The 23289-nt window shown below is 45.7% G+C and overlaps 1 protein-coding gene across 1 annotated transcript; it reads right to left on the bottom strand.

Annotated features, from left to right (window-relative positions):
• Positions 1 to 2807: 2807 nt before the first annotated feature.
• Positions 2808 to 15416, bottom strand: NEK2 (NIMA related kinase 2). Its single transcript, XM_025982307.2, has 8 exons — positions 15227 to 15416; positions 13770 to 13987; positions 13235 to 13475; positions 11002 to 11084; positions 10200 to 10326; positions 9084 to 9300; positions 6984 to 7109; positions 2808 to 3649 (listed from the first exon to the last, which is right to left on the bottom strand). The coding sequence occupies exons 1-8, from the start codon at positions 15320 to 15322 to the stop codon at positions 3423 to 3425; spliced, it is 1335 nt and encodes a 444-aa protein (XP_025838092.2). The 5' UTR covers positions 15323 to 15416; the 3' UTR covers positions 2808 to 3422.
• Between the last annotated feature and the right edge of the window lie 7873 nt (positions 15417 to 23289).

Here is a 23289-nt window from a genome sequence, read left to right as displayed (position 1 = left end):
CACCTTGTGGCTGCTGTGTCGCCGCTGAATCCAAGACCCTTTCTTCCCAAGGCCTAGGAGCAGCCGGCCTTGAGAAAGCTCACTGCTTAAATACCAAAGTCTGTAACGCTGAGCCCGCGGTTGGTGTCCAGCAGAGCCTCTTCGAAGGGTCCTAGAGATGCTGGGGACACCTCCTTTGGAAGGACGCCCCCCCCCCCATTGAGACCCCCATCCAATGGGCTATCCTGGCCCAAACGCTCAGAGGTGAGCAGGAAGCAAGCTTTTACCAGAGGGGATGCACAGCAGGGTCAAATGTCTGTGCTTAATTTCCAAGTGCCCGTGTCTGTCTTCCAGTTTGGGCCCTATTGGGATTCCCCTCCATTCCCAGGTGAGCTGGGCTTCCCCTGCCCTACCGGTGCCTCCTCCCCTTCTCCCCCTGCCTCATTCAACACTCGCCCTTCCTCTTCTCCCCCAGCCCCTACCTACTGTCAGCCTCCTCCTTACCTACCCCTGAAGGCTACCTCTCCTACAATAGCACCCCAGTTCCCTCTGCTCCCCGTTTCCACCTAACTCTGCTCCTTAAACACTAGCACACCCTGCATGGGCTCCTTTGCTCCCTGTTTTGCCCCGTTCCAATGGAATCTCCACCGGGGCAGGGACATCAGGATTTCTGCATGACCCTGTCCTCGGCACCTGACCCTGTGCCTGGCTCACAGTAGGTGCCCAAGTGTTTGTTGCTTGGATGAAGGAGGAACGAAAATGAAGGTGGAGTCTGAGGTGGGGAAAACTCATCACTGATTTAAAAATGAAAAGAAAAGATCTTAAAAGGGGACTTGGTACCTGGGTGGCTCAGTGGTCCAGTGTCCGTTTTCAGCCTAGGGCGTGATCCCGGGGTCCTGGGATCCAGTCCCGCATCGGGCTCTCCATGGGGAGCCTGCTTCTCCCTCTGACTTCTCACAATAAATATATAAAGTCTTAAAAAAAAAAAAAAAAAAGAAAAATGTTTCCTAAGGTATGAAGGGAGTTTCCTAAAGGAAGGGCTGGTCTCCTGTGTAACCAGGGCAGACACCCAGGCCTCACACATAGGACTCTGCTCTCCAAGGGCTAGGCACCTGGCATTTAAAGCTCTGTGCTTGCAGCATTGAAATTCTTAATAATTGGATCTCTGAGTGTGTGTTTTGTAAGTCAAGTCTGATGGGACAATGGCACAAAAACAGGGGCCTAGGCCACAGTTCATGCAAGGTCCTGCCTCCCACCACCAGGTCCTCCACCCCTCGGTGTACCTGGCTGTCTCCAGCTTTCCCTCCCTGCCCGGGCCCCAGGACCACTGCCACCCTCTGCTCCCAGAAGGGGCCTCCTGTGCCACCGGGGTGGGGGAGAGGTAGGATTGGGGGCCTGTGGCCTGAGACAGCTGCCCCCCAATGCCCTTCTCCCCTCCTGAGCCAGCAGCCCCATGGCATGGCCAGTGGACGACCAGCTGGAAGCCTTATCTTGACAGGAGCGATCCAGGAACCCTTATCCAGCACAAAGAAAATCCCAGCTTGGAGATAAAAGTACGGATCCTTAGGTGTGACCTACCTTAGGTTGCGGCAGTGGGCCTGAGGGGCAGATGCCGGGCTGGACTGCTCCAGCCTGACAGTAGGTAGGTCTGGAGGCTGGAGGGACTAGGAAGTGGGCAGGCACCAGTCAGGGGTCCCCAGATGCCAGGCACAGGGATCTGTGTGCCTCTCTTATGCTCAGCTTCAGGCACCCTCCCGGATGAGCCACTAAATGCAGACTTAAGGTCTGTGATTCTACACAAGTGCTAAATGTGCTATTTGCATTTAAAACTGCCATGGCAAAAAAAATAATAATTAAAAAAAATAAAAATAATAAATAAAACTGCCATGGTACAATATAAAAGAGGAACACTAAAGTTCGTGCTAATAATTTGACATTTTTTTCCTTACTTAGAACATTAAATAGCAAACCACACAATAAGCAGAGATCTTGGAAGAAAGGACGAGGCTTTTCAAGTACTTTTAATGGTACTTGTTTTCTGCTTTTAAAACAAAGAGCCCTACATTTTTGTTTTCCACTAGGCCCTGCGAATTATATCCAACATTTATATCAAAGTGGTCCTGTTAGGATTAATCTGTTGGGTATACCCTTCAAGGCCTGGAAATCAGTTTGTTTTGATAATATTTGTTTTTAATGGAACTACATTATAACTGTGTAATAAACCAGCAACAAAATAGCGAATAAAGGAGGCATTTCTTCCCATTTGTTATTAACCCTTCACAATTCGGTCTTATTTCATTAAGCCGAAAAGATTAGTATTCCCAGGAAAACATCACACGTAACACGTGACGGACACGGCAACCCCTGCTAATTCATACCAGAAGTCAGACACGTAAAAAAAAGAATCCCTCAAAACTACAGTAAGTTTCCTTCAAGGGTGGGGTGGGGTATGTTCCAACAAGTTTTAGCCTAGATCAGATTTCTCAGGATGGCACTATTAAAAAAACAGGAGTGGCACTGTAAGACATTTCGGGGTGGACGCAGTCCTGTGCGTGGCGGGCTATTCAGCAGCGCCCCTGGCCCCTGCCCACTAGATGCAAGTAGCACCCTCCCCGCCGGCATTACAATTGCTGTCTCCAAAGATTCCAAAATGTCCCCTGGGATGCAAAGTGGCCCCTAGTTAAGGACCACTGGCTTAGACAGGTTGATGAGATGGAGAGTGAAATACCATCACAGCTCTCATGAGCACCAGACTGCTATTCTCTATGAACCACAGACACCGACACCCTCACCGAAGTGACCAACAAATGCAGGAGACGATAAACATAGGAAAACTAAAGAATATTTATTTAGTGAGAAACAGGGGGTAAATGACAGCCAGCTCAGACTCTTAAATAGAGTAAAAAGGGAAGATTATAGACATCACAGTGATGGATTTCACGCAAGGTGACAGATTTCCACTGCAGACCAGAGGGCTATTTCTAAGCAGGATGTCACAGTATTAGTGGCCAATTTGCATCCCATCAGGTTTTCTAAGCTCAAGAACATTTAAAACCTTAAATCTAGGCACAACAATTATAAGAACACCACTCAGTCGTTTCAACTAAGTGCTACATTTTTTCCCCTAACATTATTTCCGCCGCCCCCCGCCCCCCAACATTTAGAAGGTAATGTTTCATGTTCCAGTAGTAATCACACGCAGGATTCAGAAAGCCCAACCAACCACGAAAATGTCATTCTTTCTATAAAGAAAGAAAAATTAAAGGTGTGGACATTTGGTACAAGTGTTGCAGAAGAACAAGCAAAGCAATCCCAAAATATCTCACTTGCTATACAAAAAGGTGTGGCTCACGGAACCAAGTATGGTGAAGCTACAGCAGTTGAAGATCAATCTTTAAAGGGTAGGTGATATACTGCACACGGCTCTGTGTCTCTCTGCTAGGCTAGCGCATGCCCAGAATCTGTCTGCTTTTCAGCTGGTAATTTTTTTCGATATCTGACAAGGCTTGAGCACGGAGCTGAGCAGCGTGAAGCCTTTTCTTCAGGTCTTTGCACTTGGATTTGGAGGTGAGCAGACTCTCAGAATTCTTACTCCTCATGACGTTCTCTTTGCTTTCCCCACTGAAATGAACCTTCTTCTTAATTATCGAGGATGGAAGGTCAAAAAGTTCTTGAGAAAGAGAAAGAGAAAGAGTTTTAAGTTCAACTCCTCCATACTTACCCGACTCCTCAAAAACACGTAATCTTTCAGTTCACATTAGTCATCTGGGGGTACCTGTGTTATTTTCTTTGGGACAGGAGGCTAGGGGCATGATGCTGGCCAGGAGCAATCCATCTTTTAACCCACAGCACTGAAAAAAATCAGTCCTGGAATAGGCCAAGGGTCGTATTCTCTTAGCAATCAACTCTTCTTTAAAGGTTAAGTTCATTGGTGATTATGGGCCACAATGTAAAACTGCTGGAAATCTGCGTGACTTATCTCTGTTCTTGAAAACAATTGCTATTCTACCTAGAGTTACTTCCACAACAGTAAGGAAGCACAAGCTCTTTTTTACAGAGAGCACCTATAATCTCGGTTAAATATTCAAGAACACTTATTTCACTGCAGCTTAATGGACCGGAAACTTGTTTCAGAAAGAACCTAAGCAAATTCGGCATGGAAAAGGTAATTCAAGTTAATGGTGTAGTGAAAAACGTTTTTTACGTGAAGAAAAATGTCCATGAAGTGGCTACACTATTAGCTACTGACAGAACCATCCGGGAGTTGGGGACGTGCAGTTTTGAATTCCAGAAACTTTTTATTTTTCCTTTGTGTTCATTTAAAGGAAATATGTTCCAATATTTACTGAGCTCATTGTACGTGCCACTGTGGACCAAACAAAGGTCCCATTCTACATTCTAGTAGGAGGAGCCAGACCAGAAACAAGTAAAGGAGTACACATGCGGGAATATCTGAGGTATACTGGGGGGAAATAACACTGAGAAAGGGAGACTGGGTGGTGTTTGCAGGGCTGAAAGCTGCATTAAGGGGACTTTTGAGCAGAGACTTTATGCAAGTGAAAAAGTGAGAAGTCACATACATGGCTCTCTGGAGGAGATGCTCTAGGCCAAGGAAATGGAAAGGCCCTGGGGTAGGGGCAGGCTACACAGAGAAATTGCCTTCCAGTTGTCCTGGGACTTCCTATATCATACATTGGTCCTGTTCCTACTACAAAGCAAACTTGACTGCTTTTAGACCTTAACTCTACTCTTTTTGAAGATAACCACCTTTACCATCACAAATACCTCTGTATTTATACACCGACTATGTAAATTGTAAATCTTACAAATGGGGTGGTTTTATAAGAAAGAAGGGTTTAGAAAAAGAATTACTATTTTACTAAGTAGAAAATGAGTTTAACATTTCATTAAATAGATTAGGAGCATTTACAAAGATGCTGCTGCTTACTGTGATGATTTTGATATATTATACTTTCCTCTGATCTGAATTGTATAGCCCGAGGGCAGGGAGAGGATATTTCCAACTGTCCTAGGTGCACAAGGGCACCCACTCACCCCTGCTATGTTGCTTATGATTGACATGCTCAGAGCAGGTGCCATAAAATATCTCCTGGCCCCAGGGGATACTTGATTCCTGGTGCTCATCTTAAGTGTTTGTCATGATTCCCATGGACACAGATCCCTATACCTATTTTTTTTTTTAAAGATTTTATTTATTCATGAGAGACACAGAGAGAGAGAGAGGGGCAGAGGCAGAGGCAGAGGGAGAAGCAGGCTCCATGCAAGGAGCCTGACATGGGTCTTGATCCTGGGTCTCCAGGATCATGCCCTGGGCTTGAAGGCAGAGCTAAACCGCTGAGCCACCCGGGCTGCCCCCTATACCTATTTATATATCCTATATTGAAACACATCATCCTGCTCCAGCTCTTTTCAGCCTTTGTTCAAAGACTCTCAGGGCAAGATGTAAATAAGCTCATTCCCTGGAGGAGCAGACCTAGCAGGACCTTTGATGATTCTGGACAACAGGTTTGATGAATGAAACTCACCCAGATCAAAACTTCTCCTTGCTCTACCACAGTGATCATAATTTCAGCCTATTTTGTCTTTATGGGTGGCAGAAGAAGATACTGTCTCAATTTATTCCAGATGGAAATGACAGCAGCCTTCACAAATGCTGCCCTACACAGTAGACTGCCCAAGTTTCACTGGAAAATTCACTCAATTTTTTTTTTAAACTGTCACTATTTGCCAAAGACATGATACTCTTTTTTTTTTTTTTTAAAGACTATTTATTTATTAGAGACACAGAGAGAGACAGAGAGAGAGGCAGACACAGGCAGAGGGAGAAGCAGGCTCCATGCAGGGAGCCCGATGTGGGACTCAATCCCGGAACTCTGGGATCATGCCCTGGGCAGAAGGCAGCGCTAAACTGCTGAGCCACCCCGGCTGCCCAGACACTCAATTTTTAAAACCCACAGAAACACTGTAAAAAATAAGTTGTGTCACAAAGAAATTTAGAGAAAAGAGGTTTAACACATCACATTTTCTATAAGCTTAAAGAGTCAATTAGGTTGGATGTGGGCATTCGGTGAAATGGAGAAGGCCCGTTAGAGCTGGCTCACTGGTTTATGCACCCACCACGTCTTGGAGAGCAGAGCGAGGGCACAAGGCACACAAAGACAGGGCCCTGGGAAGGCTGACTGTCCACAAATGACACTCCGAGTAACGAGGATGCACAGAGTGTTCGTAGATATCAACCAACTGAATTTTGATAAATACATGTTTCAGTTTGAAGGGGTCTTAGCAAAGATCCAAAAGTGATGCCTTATTCTACGGTCAGTTTATCATACCTCTTAAGTTGTACTTTCTATAAAGGAGGTGGCACTTACTACTCTTGCTCCTGTGGCAAGAATAAAATGCTGGGATTTCTGCTTGAAAATGGAGATAAATGTAAAGTTTTGATAATGAAGCCAGAGGAAAATCTTTAAAAAGGACCTCGGGTAGCCCGGGTGGCTCAGAGGTTTAGCGATGCCTTCAGTCCAGGGCTTGATCCTGAGGACCCGGGATCAAGTCTCACGTCGGGCTCCCTGCATGGAGCCTGCTTCTCCCTCTGCCCATGTCTCTGCCTCTCTCTCTCTCTCTCTCTCTCACTCTGTGTCTCTCATGAATAAATAAATTAAATCTTTAAATAAAAAAATTAAAAAATAAAAATTTAAAAAGGCCTAACTTGTAAAAACAAGTATCAAAAACTAAATAGGTAGTTCAATGAGGTAAATAAAATTGAAGACGAACTCATTAGGACTCATTGCCTTGGGTCTATGAACCCATTAAGTAAATCACTGCTATCAAAGAATCATTATTTCCATTGAAATGCATATATTTCATTAACTCCATCTTAAAATGCTAGACTTGGGAGACTTAGGGCTACCAGGGCCCCATGGCAGCAACAGGGATGCCACTTCATCTATGGCGGCAGCTTCTGTCTACGGAGCTGATTCTCATACCTGGATCACTTGCCAGACACAGGAACTTCTGCTCCTTCAGCAGGCTGTAATTCTTCAACAGATTTTCTGCCCTAGCCAGCTTGTCTTCTGCCAGTCTCTCACGAACACAAAGCTCCCGTTCCTTCTCTTTAAAAAAGGCAAGGAAAAAAAAAATAAAAAGGCAAGGGATAAGAAAGATGTCAACAAGGGGCTACAGGTACAAGACCTTTCACATCTGGTAATCTTTCCACCTTTCCTAATCACGAAGACCAGCACGCCTCACTGGTACCGTGAAAGTTTTCTTACCATAAACCCTGGTCAACCTGTTGTGTTAGGTTTTAATCCAGCACTTCAGTATGTGGCATGTTGTCTTAGGTTTTCTCATAAGGATTGGTTTAAGCACAAACACAAAGTTAGCGTCAACCTTTGGTCATGCTGTCTGAGTGGAACCCATTTGGGAAAATAAACAACTAAAGCCATCTCTGCTTTCCACTGAAAACGGGCAACAGTCCATTTTCCGGGCATGACCTGACCTCACAGAGCAAACGCTCTTTCTGGGTGAGTGACAGCACCCAAATGGAGGGGGAAAAAAACCACAGCTAGGTTAGGAGGTACTTCTTTAGATCAGTAACAAAGGTCATTTTTAAATTCATGGCTCAGAATTCAGAAAGTTCAGGTTTCAGTTGCTATATGAAACTACAGAACACTGGGGTAAGTTTTAATAAAAGGGTTGTTTGTTTTACAAATTCTTTTGACAGAAGCATCCAGAAAAGATTTCTGGGTAAGCATAGGTCATCCTTCTGCAGAAAGCCTATCTCACAGCACGCTATGCAACCACCATCAGGAAGTAATAAACAGTCATGTATGCATTGGATGCTTTCTAAGTTCATTTAAACAGAAACATGCCTATAGTCCACATTGTGCATGAAGCTGCAGAAGCAAAATCAGGTGAGCCACGGGGATGGCAGGAGATGGTTGTAACTCTCTTTCTTTCTCTTCTCTCTTCCCTTAATGTTTTTTTTTTTTTTTTTAGATTTTATTTATTTGAGAGAGAGAGAGCAAGCGAGAGCATCTGTGGGGAGAGCAGAGGGAAAAGTAGACTTCCGGGGGAGCCCAATGCAGGACTTGATCCCAGGACCCTGGGATCATGACCTGAACCGAAGGCAGATGCTCAGCCACTGAGCCACCCAGGCCCCTAACGCTATCTTTTTGTAGTGGAAGAAACTGAGGCCCAGAGAGGGTCATCTCTTGACCAAGGTCACATAGCTTATAAGCACTAAAACTGAGATTAAAAAAGAAAAAAAAAATAGTGCTCTGTGCTACATGAAGCTGCCTCTTCTTCACCTACCTGTACACAAGGCTCCCACAGGGACGGCACAGGCCACTTCCCCAGTGTGATGTCCAAGAACCTGGACCACCTAGTATTTCTTCACATCTGCTGAGGGGGCCTCAATCTGTCCTGTCATGGCTTCTCTTCCACTGGACCATCACTCTTTACTGTAGTGCTCCTGCTCTTGCTACCCTGCATCATGCAAAAACCTGGGTAGTGGCTCATGCTTTAGTAGGGTAGACAGACTTTCAACATCAAGAACTAATTAGTATCTAATCAGTTAATACTCATCAGAGTGTTGATGGGCCTAAAACACCTGGCACCCACATACTCTTCTGAGTTGCCTGAACATATTGAGTTCTGCATGCTACAGTATTTGACACCTGCACTGTGCTGGATCAGCCATTTCAGAAAATGAAAGTGATGGTTTTTATTATGGAAGGCAGCCAATGCTAAAACCCTCTTTTACAATGGAAAAAAAAATTTAGGGTATAAACACATTAAGGAAGGGAAAGAAAAAGAGGCTCCGCAGTAAAGTATAATGGCTACTGCATTAGGGACATCACAGCTAGTAACAACAGTAAGAGCGACCAATCTCAGAAAAAGAGGCTCTATATGAAGGTGGCCAGCATGCTTCATATACTATTTTACAACCCATATTCTGGTTTCTCAAGCATTTATAGTATGTTCCAGCAGAACATACGAATATCAAATATTCCATTCCAATAGATTTCATGCACATCAAAAGAACCTCCATAGCTCTCCCGTGTTTTGCCCCCACTTGGACTTACGCTCCAGCCTTTCTTCACGAGCTTTGAGGGCTCGCTCTCTCTCCTGTAGCTGCAGTTCCTTTAGTTTCAGCTCTCCTAAGACAGGGCTGGAATCCTGCAACTTCTCTGGTTCTAATCGCCGCCCTCTCCTCTCGGGATTTCTTCTTTGCTCTTCTGCAACCAAGTTTGCTATCAAAGGATTGTCAAGAATTTCTTCCACAGAAGGTCGGTGGTAATCCTGGGGGAAAGAAATGCTCAGTGTTATAATCAGATTTCATAACACAATGCTCGTCCTAACAGAGCAGGTACACTAAAAAACGGCATATGTTTCCAAGACAAAAGAAAGGCCTCCTTTATGGATGGGTCTTAATTCAACACCTGGAAAGGTTAAGTTCACTGGTGGCTTTAACCCATGAGGTTTTGGGTCCACAGTAATGTAGATGTTCACTTAACCTCCGTTCCCCCTTAACCTTTCTAAAAAAGTTTAATCCCTGAGCTGGTGGTTGGAAGCACTGCTCAGGTCTGTTTTAGGGAAAGTACTCTAATACTACTTTACTACTACTTTAAGCAAAATCCTCTCTCATTGACCTTCAGTCCTGTCAGGTCACCATTATCCTTCTTTGTAATTCCACAGCATTTCAACCTGACCCTACAACATCTCCATCCCCATCCCACGGCCATATTTTTTTCCACCTCATCTTTATTTATTTCCCCTGGATTTTTTTTTTTTTTTTTTTTTTTTTTTAAGCCAGCCCTCCCTTGCCCCATCTCTGATCTCTCAACTGGAGCAAGAGGCAGGGTAATGAAGTCTTATTTGTGACTCCTTCCCTTACCACCTGCCATGCTGAGGTAAGCAAAGGGAACTGCGGATTTGGAGGTTTTCTGCAATCTTGCTTTGCTAATCAACCATCTGTTAGCATGGCAGAGAGAGAGAGGAGACCTAAAGAGAGCACAGAACGTAGGCTAGCAAGAACACACAATTTGCCAAATTTACATGTTTTCACTTGCATTAACAGAGTAGATTTACCTAAGGAAATACAGCTAGTGCTTCTTCAGTCTTATTGCTCCAAGAGAGAAAATATACTCCACGATGTAATTGAGAGATAGACACAGACAATATAATCTTACACTCTTTACCTTTAAATTTAACATCCTTGTAATAATATCATTCAATTCATCAGAGTAACGGTATGGAATTCGCCTGAATTTGCCTTCTCTAATCTTCCCTGCTAGTTCTTTCTGGTTGAAAGCTGTAAATGGAGGCCTGAGGGAGAAATGTTTTTAATGTAAAAATGAAAATATAGAATAGGAACCAAATCAAAAGCATAGTTTAAGCTCCAGTTTGTATTTATGTCTCTTCTGGGATTGTCTTCCACAGCTAAGTAGCCCAATCTTGGCATTAGACATTTAGAGTTATGTAATGTTTGTTAGGGGAGGCTAACCTGTGCATTGTAGTACATTTTGCAGCATTGCTGTCCTGTCTAATCATGAGACGCCAGTAGCTATCTCTAGCTGTGACATCCAAAAATGTCTCCAGACATTGTTAAATGTCCCTTAGAGGGTAATATTATTTCCCACTCCAGGGCTGAGAACTGCTGCTCTACAGAAAGGCTTAGAAGGAAAAGAATGGGAACACTTTCTTGTTCTCCAGACCCCCAGACCTCTCCCCTAGACTTTCGTTTCATGTCTTCCATAGGCCTGACCTCTGTGCTCTCCCCCTGAGCTAAGTATCAGTCTAGCAAGGGATGAATCTAACCAGGTTAAAAGTGTGAACCAGCCTCAGGGGTTACATTATTAATTTGCAAATAATTTTTTAATCTGTATGAGTCTTTCAGATTTGAATATGCATGGATGCTCAAAAAGTTGAACCCAGTGAAAGGTGACAAGCCTCTATGACTGTATAAACTTCAGACCAGAAATCTGTCTTCATCATACTTACATTAATGCACACAATTCATACAGCAAACAACCTAGTGACCAGATATCCGATTTTTCATTGTAGGACATCCGATTCATTTGTTCCTAAAGGAACAAGGTAAAGGGGGTAATCAGGGTAAAAATGTAGGAGGAATCAAAAGTTTATCTTGTTTTAAAACTTACAAAATAACCCGAGACAAAAGTGGAATCTCTTTAAGTTTGGTAATACTGACTCAGAGAGAGAGAAAAATAAAAAGGAAAACATTTTATGTTACATTTTATATCTGTAACAAAAATATCAAATACAAAAGGCTCATTCAGCTTATGTCAATCTTGTATCATAATAACAAAAGATGGCACTTTGTATTTTATCTTCAAATTTATAATGGAAAAAAGGTAATCATTCTAATATATTTTGTCCCATATAATTCACGCACCTTTTTTTCTTGCACAAATGTTATTGTGTTACAAAAGATCAGGTGCTGATAATTCAAACTTCTACCCACAAGGCATTCATAATCTAAAAATTCCATTTTAAAAGAACTTGAGGGGAAAAAAAAGAACCAGAGAAATTTCAGAATAACCAAAACATTTATCTAGCCTACATTTAAGTGGATATAGACATAAATGGCTATCCATTTTAATGAATTATCCATTTATATATCTTTCCCTTAGTCCACAGTATAAGTCACAGTATGAATTATTCTCATTTTCTAGTTTAATCATTTGCCTTTCTCTCACATGTACAGTAATAGTCTACCACAGTTCTTATTCTCAACAAAGGGCACTGAAGCAAGTACCAAAGCCTTCAGGAAGCTTCTTGGTGTTTTAATCTCCCAACAGGTGAGTCTGATACCACTTCCTGACAATCAATGCCTTAGGGAAGACCGAACTGATCTAATTACAAGAGCAGGAGGGAAAAGGAACAAAAGAATTACACAGGTTTCAAATTTTCCAAGAACCACTTCTGGATAATTTTCCTTTATGTTTAAGGCTTTCTATTTGGAATCTGATCCAGTGAGAAAATGGCTTGGTTCTGACAGTGTCTAAGCTTAGTCAAAAACAAAACTGTTAATTTACAAAGTTTTATACTATAGTCAGATTGGAGAAAATAACTAAAAAAGATTTGGAAAATCCTGGAAATGTTTGTGAATTGCTTAAAAAAAAAAGAATAAATCTCCATCTGTATCTGCTCAGATTTCATATACAACACATTGGTGATAGCATACTGCTTCAAGCTTATCAAGAGCCATCAGGTAATATCTAGAGAGTCATAAACAGTTCATATTCTTTGACCTAGCAATTTCATTCTGAGAGCTGCAGGCCAAGAAATAACCAAAAAGGAAGACAGAACAATTCACACAAAGGTATGCAGAGCCTGGCTCCTTAGAAGGGTAAGAAATTTTGGAAACAAAATATCCAGGAACAGAGGGAAAGGATACATAATGTGAGTGGGCTGCAGCTCCCTGCAGGAAAAAGTAACAAAAAAAGAGCAAGTACAAGAAGCTAACACCATAAAAACATGTTATCTGGAGTGAATCTCCACCAAGAAGAATCATCTAGAGAGTGTGTTAAAAGGCAGAGTCCAAAATGAAAAGTGGAAGGGGGGTGGGGGTGAAAGCAGAGTACAAGAACTGGTCCAGAGATCCAGACTCACTGGATTTGGGTTTGGGGTCCAGGACTCTGCATTTTAAACAAACACTCCAAAGAAGTCCAAGCTGAAGTACAGGACCCATGGCACTTTGGGAGATGTTGCTCTTGAGGCCAGAGACAAAACCTATTTCATCTTTGTAATCCTGGCACTTGCCACAGGGCAGTCATTCAATAAAAGCTTCTCTTTAGGGATGCCTGGGTAGCTCAGTTGGGTAACTGTCCGACTCTTTTGCTTTTGGCTCAGGTCATGATCCCAGGGTCTGGGGATCCAGCCCCGAGTTGAGATCCACACTCAGCGGGGAGTCTGCTTGAGATTCTCTCCCTCACCCTCTGCTTCTCCCTCCACTCTTGCTCATGCTCTCTCTCTCAAATATATAAATAAATCTTAAAAAAAAAAAAAAAAAGCTTCACTTTAATTGCTGATATAGAGGAATTAAATAGTCTGGTGGTTCATTTGAAAAAAATATAAATTTAAAATGAACGTTATAATTCTTGGCTATTGTGTATTACTAAGCAAACAAGTAAACAAAACCTCAATTTCCCTGCATTTGAATGCTTAGCATTAGGATGTTTAAAAAGTATTTAAATTCTGAAGTACTTACAGGAGACATGTAATAGGGTGTGCCAACAAATGTTTTTGCAAAACTTGTATCATGGTTTAATATCCTCGCTAGCCCAAAGTCCCCAAGCTTAACGTTTTGCTTGCCATCCAGGAAAACATTGGCTGGTTTCAGATCACGATGCAGCACAGTATGACCACCATCGCTTCGTCTGTGACATTCCTTTAGGGCCAGAGTCAGCTGAGTCATCACTCGAAGAACAAACTCTTCCTCTAAATATTGTCTGAAACCAAAGCAGTTATACAGCATATAACTTATGAACAAAACCATTTAAAAAATGGGATAACGTGAAGTCTCTAGTTTTCAGAATGTACAAATAGGGAAATAAACTCTTATTTTCAAAATGAGATATGGGTGTTGATTCACCAGAGATTTTTCTAAAGTGCTGTCAACCCATCAAACAAATACAAGAAGTCTTTCCCATTACTAAGTACTTCATCCCCAATCCTAAAACAGGATGCTTAACAGAAAAGAAAACTTGGCCCGTTTTTAGCTTAAGTTAAAAAGACGAATTTACCTTTCCTTTGTTCCCTTTGTAATTAGACTAGCCAGGTCCCCTCCTTCACAATATTCCATTACAATGTACAGTGTTGTGTTGGTTCGGTCAATAATTCGATCATAGTAACGGACAATGTTTGGATGTTTCAGTTCACGGAGCAAATTCACTTCAGAAACAAGCATCTGTTTCTCGGCTTCTGTCATGGAGCCGTAGTCAAGTTCTTTCCAAACTAATACCTGAAGTAAGAATTTCCAAGGTATGAATGAACTCATTATACTCAAAGAACGAACATTCTAAAATTAAAAAAAAAATTTTTTTTAAGATTTATTTATTTATTTATTTTTAAGATTTTATTTATTTATTCATGGGAGACAGAGAGAGAGGCAGAAACACAGGCAGAGGGAGAAGCAGGCAGGGAGCCTGATGTGGGGCTGGATCTCAGGATCCTGGGATCATGCTCTGAGTCAAAGGCAGATGCTCAACCACTGAACCATCCAGGCGCCCCTAAAATTTAAAAATTTTAAAAGTCACTTCTTTATTAAATAGATCACACATTTGTTATCATCTAGTTTACTTTAATAAACTTAAGAACCCCTGCATTTATTTCTGTAACTTTGCCCTCAATTTCAAGCAGTAAATGATGCAATGGGAGACAGGGGCATGAGGCACATATTCGGCCTCCCCCCAAACCGCTGCCTTCAGGTGCTTTGTGGTAGGTCGGGGAAAGGTACTTTGGTCAAAGCTGGAGCAGAGGTAATAGGGACACCTGGGTGGCTCAGTGGTTGAGCATCTGCCTTTCACTCGGGGTGTGATCCCGGAGTCTGGGATCGAGTCCCACATCAGGCTCCCCGCAGAGAGCCTGCTTCTCCCTCTGCCTGTGTCTCTGCCTCTGTGTGTGTCTCTCATGAATAAATAAATAAAATATTTTTCTTAAAAAAAAAAAGAGGTAATCAAAGCCCCTCATCATTCCAACCGGACCCACTTTTCCAGGGTGAGAGACCTTGGGAAGAAAGATCCCTCCAGCCCCAGACAGGCAGGCAGTTTCCTCTCCATTGTTTCTTCCCGTATTGAGATCTACCTGCACACCCTGGGAAAGAAGAATCCAATAATCCGAAGAACGGGTATTTTTAAACGAGCTCTGACTGCAAGACAAAAAGCTCCAGGTCCCGGTGGTCCCTGCCTCTTTCCTATGTCCGAGGGGGCCACTCTATTCTGGAAAGAGCTCGACACTCGAGCTACCTACCTGTCACTAATGGGAGGCCCTTAGCAAGTCAAAGCAGGAAAAAGGAGGGAAGGGAAAAAAAAAATACAGATAGGTAGATCTCAAAAGATGCAGGCTGGATCCCCAGCCCCGGAGCAAGCCCGGAGAGACGGGCCCCTCGCTCCCCCGCCAGCCACCCCAGGGGCCGAGGGCGCTCGCCGCCGGCGGGAGAAAGCGCTGCAGCGGCGGAGACAGGGAGGCGGCCCGCGCTCACCTTGCCGTCGCTCTTCCTCCGGATCTTCTGGCAGCGGCCATAGGAGCCGGTGCCAATGGTGTGCAGCACCTCGTAGTCCTCCGCCCGCGTCGGCATGGCCCGGCCGCCGCAGGCCTCCCGCAGGTCGCTCCGCCGGCTCCGAGACCGCTCCGGGCCACCGCGCAGCCGCTCGGGTCTCCAGCCCGGTTTAACCGACGCGGGCCCCGGCCCGGCAGCCTATTGGCCCGCGGGGAGGCCGCCTCGCCTCTCTGATTGGCTAAGAGAACACAACACCCCAGGCATCCTGGGAAAGGTGTGTTGCTAGGCAACCGCGTCGGCGTCGGCGTCCGCTTCCCCGCCTCGCGCCCCCGGAGGGAGAAAGGGGCGGAGCTAAGCAGCAGGGAGGCCGGGGCATTGGAAGCGGGTGTAGGCGGGTCTCCGCAGCTCGGGAACCTCCGCCCAGGCCTCCTGGGTGCTCGAAGTCCTGAGACCTCCCCTCGGGCTTCTTTGCACGCTGCCGCCGCCCCCCCCCCCCCAAAGGGCTGCCTGCTGCCCTCGGCACCCTGACCCCTCGCACTACCCACTCTCGTCTACACAGCGCCCTCCTCTTAGGTTCCTGAACCCCCGAGCCTGGGAGGCGTCGCACTGAAGTCGTGGCGGAAGCGGAGGGCGGAGATGCGGGGCTGAGCCGTACACAACCTCGCCGACCGGTGCCCGAACCGGGGCACGCCCGGCGGGGACTGCGCAGAGCGCGGTACCTGTGCCGTCTCCCTTGTTCCTCAACGCCAGACGGTAATGCAGGAACTAGTATTCTTGCCCAGGACGAAGCCGAAGCACAGAAAAGTTAGATTATTTATTTAGGTCCAACGGCCAGGAAGAGAAGAATCAATTTGCAAACAGTGGATCCTCCTAGAAAGGATTTAAAGCTTACGCATGACTTTTGGGTGCAATCATCATAGAGTGTATATATAGAGAGAGAGAAAGAGAGAGAGAATATATATATGTATATATATAAAGATTTTATTTATTTATTCATGGTAGATACAGAGAGAGAGGCAGAGACACAGGCAGAGGGAGAAGCAGGCCCCATGTAGGGAGCCCAACGTAGGACTCGATCCCCGGTCTCCAGGATCACTTCCTGGGCCGAAGTCGGCGCTAAACCACTGAGCCACCCAGGGATCCCGAGAGACTATATTTTTGAACACTAAACGTACAGTCCTGTTTAACATGCACAGGATGTGTGCAAAACCGCAGTGTAGAATATGCAAGTCCTTGATATTTTGGAATACCCAGGAGAATATGGTGGCTCTAAGGCAGAGATAGTCTTTTATCTTTTAGACTCCTACAAAAATTTTTTTGATAGAAAAGACTACCACATAGGTTATCTGGGGTGCCAAACATAATTAATTGGCAGTGCTTCATAAGATATAGCCTCTTCGGGTGCCCAGCTCAGGTAGTCAGATGGAGCAGTCCCATTTTTACCTGGGAGAGGGGGCCAGCCCTGGAAGAGTCCATTACCAGGAGACTAATCATTTGGCAGTACATAAATAGGTCAATTTTCTTTAAATATCTGTTCAGCATAGAGTTGAGAGGAACTGGATTTTCTATTAATAAGAATTACAAACCTCTTTACGTTAAAAATAAGGAATTTCTTACATGCACTGAATATATAATTGGAATTGCCAGCCGGGAGAATTTTTAAAGTAACATGCAAGGACATGGTCTTACCTCAAGGGAATAGGGCCAATTTAGGTTTCAAAAGTTATGTAAGGAGCCACAAGTGTCTGAGTTAATTAGCATTGTATTTTTTTTTTTAATTTTAGACCTGTTAAAGATTGACACATATGGGGCTCTTTGGCTGGCCTGCCCTAAATCCAATCCTGCACCTTCTCTCTGGCCACCCACTGGCTCTCATGCTTTGCCCCAATTCCCCAAACCTGGCACACTTTCTCATCTCTCACCACCACCACCACCACTACCACCATCACCTTTGTACCCCTTATTCCGTTTGCCTGGAATACTATCCACCCTACTCCCCAAACCACTCCCTCACCCCCCCATGTCTGTCCAGAGGACACAACTTGTCTTACAATATTCAGTGACGACTTCCTATCCTATACCCTAGGAAGCTTCTTCTAGCATGCTAAAACAAGCAGTTTTTCCATCTACACAGGTGTTCACAGACCACCTTGTACATAAACCAACACTTGCCTTGTTATTTATCATTATTTGTTGACACGGGTCTGACAGTAGCTCAGCTCCAAGCTCCTGGCAGCCGAGATAAGTCCTGTGAAAGGAGGCATGAATACGTTTTTGTTAAAGTATGAGAAAGTAGCTTATAATCGTGCAAGCATCTGGAGTGAGCCCCAAAGTACTCTTGTTTCAAATGCCCCAACCCTATGGCAGAGAATATTGGGGAAAGGCCATCCTAGGAGTATGGAGAGTGGCTTCTAGATATATATGTTCACTCAACAAATATTTATTGAGCATTTACAGTGTGCCAGGGGTAATGATAGGCATTGGTATGCCAGGTGTTCATTAGAGAAGAGACAGCGGAGTCATGTTCACGAGGACAAAGAAAAAAGCGACATAGAAAAAAGCATGAGAAACCCTAACGCCCGGCCAGAGTTAGTCCATACCATTGAGTGAGAGTAAGGGGCAGGACAGCCCAGCAGAGCTCCCTAGACCCTAGAGCAGAGACACTGGAGGCCGAGAAGCATGTGGAAGCCAATCAGGAGCACCTTACATGAAACACCTCATCCCCTGTCACTTCCTCTCTCTTTTCTCCATTTTCCACTATTTTTTAAGATGCGATTGCACTCAGTTTCTTCCCTGAAAATTTCCCGGACTACCTGCAACCCACTGTGGTTGCCTAAATGAGGAATTAACTGTGTTTTTTACTCATTCAGAATATGCCATATACTGGTCTACATCACTAGCTTCTCATGTATATTGTCTTACCTGACCCATTACAACAAAAACTCATCCTTCAACAGATAGAAATCGAGACCCTGCCTGGTGCCAGAGAGGTCCCTGTGGTCCCTACTCCACAGGGAGTAGGACTCACTCATAGCCCTGGGGGTGGAGGCGGCAGATGTACTCATGGGTTTTGTGTACAGAGAAATTCAGCCATTACACATTGTGGTAGGAATCAAGAAAACAGAACTGAGACAGAAACTGAGATAACATTTAAACAGAGAGCTCAGAGCCGAGCAGTTTCATGAGAGTGTGGCCAAGGCGAGAGCTTCTCTCTCACACCCAGGGCCTAATTCACTGTCTTCACAGTCTTCTTGCTCATGTGGTCAGTTTTAACTTAAATGTGGTGAAATCCCAAATAAAGAGATTATCTGCATTGTGTGTGTGCGTGTGTGCGTGTGTGTGCGTGTGTGTGTGTGTTCTGCTCACAAGTGCTCTACAGGTGTTCTCAGAGACACCAACTAAGTTTGAAGGGAAACTAGTTGGAAGACTTAGTGGGTATCTCTAACTTAGCATCTTCAAAATTAAGCTCCTGATTTTTGCCCCAAATGTGTCCCTACTCGCTGTCTTCTTTGTCTTAAGTACCTAATACATAGGATTTTGTTGTTGTTTATTTTGTTCACTGCAGTATCTCCAGTACTTAAAATGTGCCTGGAACCTATGTGGGTACTCCACTCGCATTTGTACATTGAATGAATGAATGAATGATTTAATTAATGAGTGAAGGAAGGAACAAATGAAGGGACAAACAAAAGAACAAAGCCATAAGTCAATACCCTCAGCGTCCCTTTTAATGTTACTTTGAAGACCCACTAGAGGGCTGTAAATCACTACGTAAGAAATGAGGAGTCCAGCCAGCCAGTCCACCTGCAGGGGCCTGTCCTTACAGGAAACTCTGAGATTTGCATATTGAACATTTCAAATCGCAACCAAAATTGCTTTGTGTGTTTTCTTTCCACAATTCCCAGGAGCAATCTGAAGTCAGGGATTATGGAAATTCTTTGAAGTGCTTGATAAAGATGTCTAGAAAGAAAAAAAAAAAAAGAGAGACTCTTTTTTTTTAATAAAAATCAAAAGCCAAAATACAGAAAAAACATGCATGACATAGTATGTGCTAAGTAAATAACCGAGTTCTAGAAAAAAAGAATGAGGTATGATGGAGGCTGGCCCTAATATCGACACACCATTGGATATGAACAGAAGGGCAAGGATGCGAGAACAGCTTTGGATAATGTCAGGCAGCTGCTGGAAGAATACGATGAGAAGCAAGTTATCTTTGAAAATAGTGTTTAATTCTGAGCTCTACCACATGTTAAAGGGGGATAGTGTACCCAAGGCTGATCTGTGCTCAGTATAAGGCTAAGCTCTCGGACAAAGAGAGCCAGGCATAAAATTTACATGGTTTTTCATGATACTTGTAAATTAAGGATATTCGTTATCTCTAAGAATATTGAGATTATAAATTGGTAAAGAAGACTGTTAAAACTAATCACAGATGCTGAGGACATAATGTTTTTTGTTTTTGTTTTTGTTTTTGTTTTTCCACAATGGATTTCTAAGGGACTTTAGAGCTTCTAGAGAACATTCCCAATTTTCCCTTCAGGGGGCAGCAGAGTGAAAGTGTAAAAGCAGTGGGTTTGAGGTCTAGAGAGCCCATTCTGTTGTGCAAGCTGTGGCGCCCAGGGAATCCGGTTCACCTTTCTGGGCCCTGTCAAATGGAGTGTTAAATCAGATGGCCTTGAATGACTCTTCCAGCTTTACGTGCTATGATTCTATCTCGATTTCCAGAAAAGTCTCTGGAACGGCTGTCAGAGCCAGAACACTGCTCTGTTTAGCTCTTGGTTTGACCCCAGATGATGGTTTTTATTAAGCAGCTGTGTCTGCATTAGGATTTTCAACATCCCTTCTCTTCATCCTTTACTTTTACCAGCAGCATTTGTTGAACTACAGACACAGTGAGAGGTTCCCCCCCCCCCCCCCAGAAAGGTGGAGGTGGGTATAAATCAGCCAGCCCTATGCATTGTGATGATCACTCTCCAAGAGCTGTTCAGGGAACCCAGAAGGAGGAGCCAGGATCTGATAAGGATGGCAGGGAGTGCCAGGCGGGGCAAGTGTTCCTAGTAGGGTGGCACAGGAACTACATGTAAAGGACGAGTGGGAATTAGGAGAAAAGGGACTGTGGGTGAAAGCTCGGAGGCGAGGGAGGGCCTGCAGGTTGAAGCAAAGGGTGCATGTGGTTACCTGGTGGAACAGGTGGTCCGACGGGTGAGCGGGATGACCCCAGAGCTGAGGCAATCTTCTGAGGGTGATGGGGTCCCAGTGGGGACTTTGAGCAGACGCTCATTACCGGACAAAGGTCACTCTGGTAACGGTGTAGAGATCGAACATGGGGACGGGCATACCTGTGGGAGGCTACGGTAGTCAAACCCAGGGGATGATGATACAGAAGGAACTGAGGCAGTGGCTGTGGGAACGGAGAAGATGCAGGGAGGGAAACAGAGGCACAGCCATCCAGCCTGTATGTATGGAGTGGGGCAGGGAGGACGACTCCCAGCTTGGGTGACCAGGCGGATGGTGGTGTCCTCACTGCAGGATGGAAGGCCAGAGGAGGAGCAGGTTGGGGCGGGGGACACTGAGCTCATGTCCAGTGCTACCCCCCCTCCCCGACCTCTGGGGGAGCGGGTGATGGGCAGCCGGACACAAAGTTTCCACAAAGTGGTCTGGGCTGGGGACAGAGAGCTGAAGTAGGCGGCGACAGAAGCCAGGTGTGGGCATGAATATGCCCGAGAGTGGCAGGGTGAGAAGGGAAATGGGAAGGGAGCCTGGAGGGCACCCTGGGCACCAGGAGGCAGAGAAGCCAGCGAGGGACACCAAGGAAAGTGACCGAAGAGATAGGAAGCAAGAGGGAAGTCACCTGTGGCCCAGCTTCCAACGCGGGAGGTGGTCTTAACGATGCAGGCGTGGTGCGCAGGGCTGGGTATGCTCCAAAGAGCAAAGTAAGGGCAGGGGGCAGCCCGGGGTGCTCAGCGGTTAGCGCCGCCTTCGGCCCAGGGCGTGATCCTGGGGCCCTGGGATCAAGTCCCACGTCGGGCTCCCTGCGTGGAGCCTGCTTCTCCCTCTGCCTGTGTTTCTGCCTCTCTCTCTCTCTTTGTGTCTCTTATGAATAAATTTTAAAAAATCTTTTAAAAAAAAGATAAAGTAAGGGCAGAAATGAAAACGCTGGGTTTGGTAATTCGGAGATCCTAAGTGACCCACCTAGGAGCTTTTTCTTTTCTTTTTCTTTTTTTTATTATTAGAGAGAAAGAGTGGGGGGGCAAGCAGAGAGAGAGAGAGAGATACAGAATCTTAAGCAGACTCCATGCCCAGCACAGAGCCTGACTCGGGGCTCGATTTCATGACCCTGGGATCATGAGCAGAGCCGAAATCAAGAGTCAGAGGTGCCCGGGTGGCTCGGTGGGTTAAGCGTCTGCCTTGGGCTCAGGTCATGCATGATCCTGGAGTCCTGGGATCGAGTCCTGCATGGGGCTCCCTGCTTAGAACCTGCTTCTCCCTCTCCCTCTGCCTGCTTGTGCTCTCTCTCTCTCTCTCTCTCTGCCAAATAAACAAAGTCTTAAAAAAAAAGAACAAAACAAAATCAAGAGTCAGATACTCAACCCAGGTGCCCCCCTAGGAGCGTTTTCCAGCAGAGTGGTGGTGAAGCCAGCAGGCCCAGATGGTGTGGGCAGATAGTGTGTGTGTGCGTGCATGTGTGTGCGTGTGTGTGTGTGCGTGTGTCCTGCGGGGCCCTGTCCTTCTGCCTCGCCCTGTCCCCAGAACCAATGGCACGAGCTCTCTCGTGGGCCCGCTCCTGAGTCACAGGCCCCGAGGCTGCTGCAGGGTCCCCCCCCCCCCCCCCCCCCCGCCATGAGTTGGATGAGACCCGGCGGTTAGCCAGGCACCCGCCCTGTAGACAGGGGCCCACGATGCCCCCTCGAAGGGTTCCACGGAGGGTTGGATGAGATACAGGCTGCAGCGTCTGAGCTGCGTGCTGTCACCACGTGGTAGCCGCCGTGGCCTAGAGCACAAGTCTCTTGCCACGGAGGGAAACACCTCGCTGGACGTGTGCTGACGCTGAGGCTCCTTGGCAGGCCTCCTTAACCTCCAGCCGCCCGGCCAGCGTGCACACAGCAGACCCTGTCCCTGCCGCCCAGCCCGTCACCTGGCCTCTGCTCGCCTGCCCCCAAGTGCCATGGTGCCATCCTGCCCTGGGCGTTCTCTACGTGCCGTCCCAGGGCATTCAAGACAAGGGGACGCAGGGCTGTTTTCAAGTTGGTTTTAAGTTCACTTCCCCATCGATGAGCTCCCAGGTGCCACCCACCCTTCTTTGGCTGTGCTACTTTCTCTTGTTTTCTTCTCTCCCCGGTGCCCTCACTCCCTGTCCAGCGTGGACAGGCTGCCAAGGGGAGCTGAGGAGAGGAGAGGCCCTGGTCCGTGGCCCTGCAGAGCTAATTCCCTCCCTCACAGGCCTTACATTCCAGAACTGGCCTCCCTCCGCTCTGAGACAGGATGAAGAGACCTCACACTTCCTCTCTTATTTTTCAGGAAACATCTGGAAACTCCTCTGGGGAGATCTGCCACATGGCCTCCAGTGAACTTTAGACGCCCGTATATTCTTTCGGAGTTCTTCGTTTGTTGGATGTTGTGAGAAATGACGTATACGTCTTTCTCCCAAATACATAAGTGGAACCCAAAGCACAATGCTCTTAGTTAAATCCCTGCTTTACGAGAACCCCACCCATGAAATCAGAATTTACCACACCGGTAATTTAGGGAAGGGGCTTATTTGTGACACAAACCACTTGCTTCTGTTTTAAAGGCCGGTGTTCTAGACTATTCTTGAGGCACGGTTTTAATTTGAACCGTATTCTTTGCACTTTCGTTTTCCTGGAACAATCTTGTGGTGCACAGAGAGACGATGTAACTGGAGGACGTTTTGGTGACTGTCCCCGTATTACTCTTCAGGCCTGTGCCAGGCTGTTATGTCATCACGTTGCTATCCTCACACTGTCCTCCACCCTGGACAACAGCGGAGGGCAGCCCTGGAGCATCCGGTGACCGAGGCCCCAGTT

Source organism: Vulpes vulpes, chromosome 13 (genome assembly GCF_048418805.1).
Source record: "Vulpes vulpes isolate BD-2025 chromosome 13, VulVul3, whole genome shotgun sequence".
NCBI classification, from domain to species: domain Eukaryota; kingdom Metazoa; phylum Chordata; class Mammalia; order Carnivora; family Canidae; genus Vulpes; species Vulpes vulpes.
This window is presented reverse-complemented; position numbering and strand designations above follow the sequence as displayed.

Excerpts from the sequence above, each read along its gene's own strand:
- NEK2 (XM_025982307.2), bottom strand. The coding sequence starts at position 15,322 with ATGCCGACGCGGGCGGAGGACTACGAGGTGCTGCACACCATTGGCACC. Across the intron at positions 13,476-13,769 it reads ACAAAGGGAACAAAGGAAAG|ACAATATTTAGAGGAAGAGT; the intron begins GTAAATTCGTCT and ends CTTTGGTTTCAG. Across the intron at positions 9,301-10,199 it reads CAAGGATGTTAAATTTAAAG|GATTACCACCGACCTTCTGT; the intron begins GTAAAGAGTGTA and ends TCTTTCCCCCAG.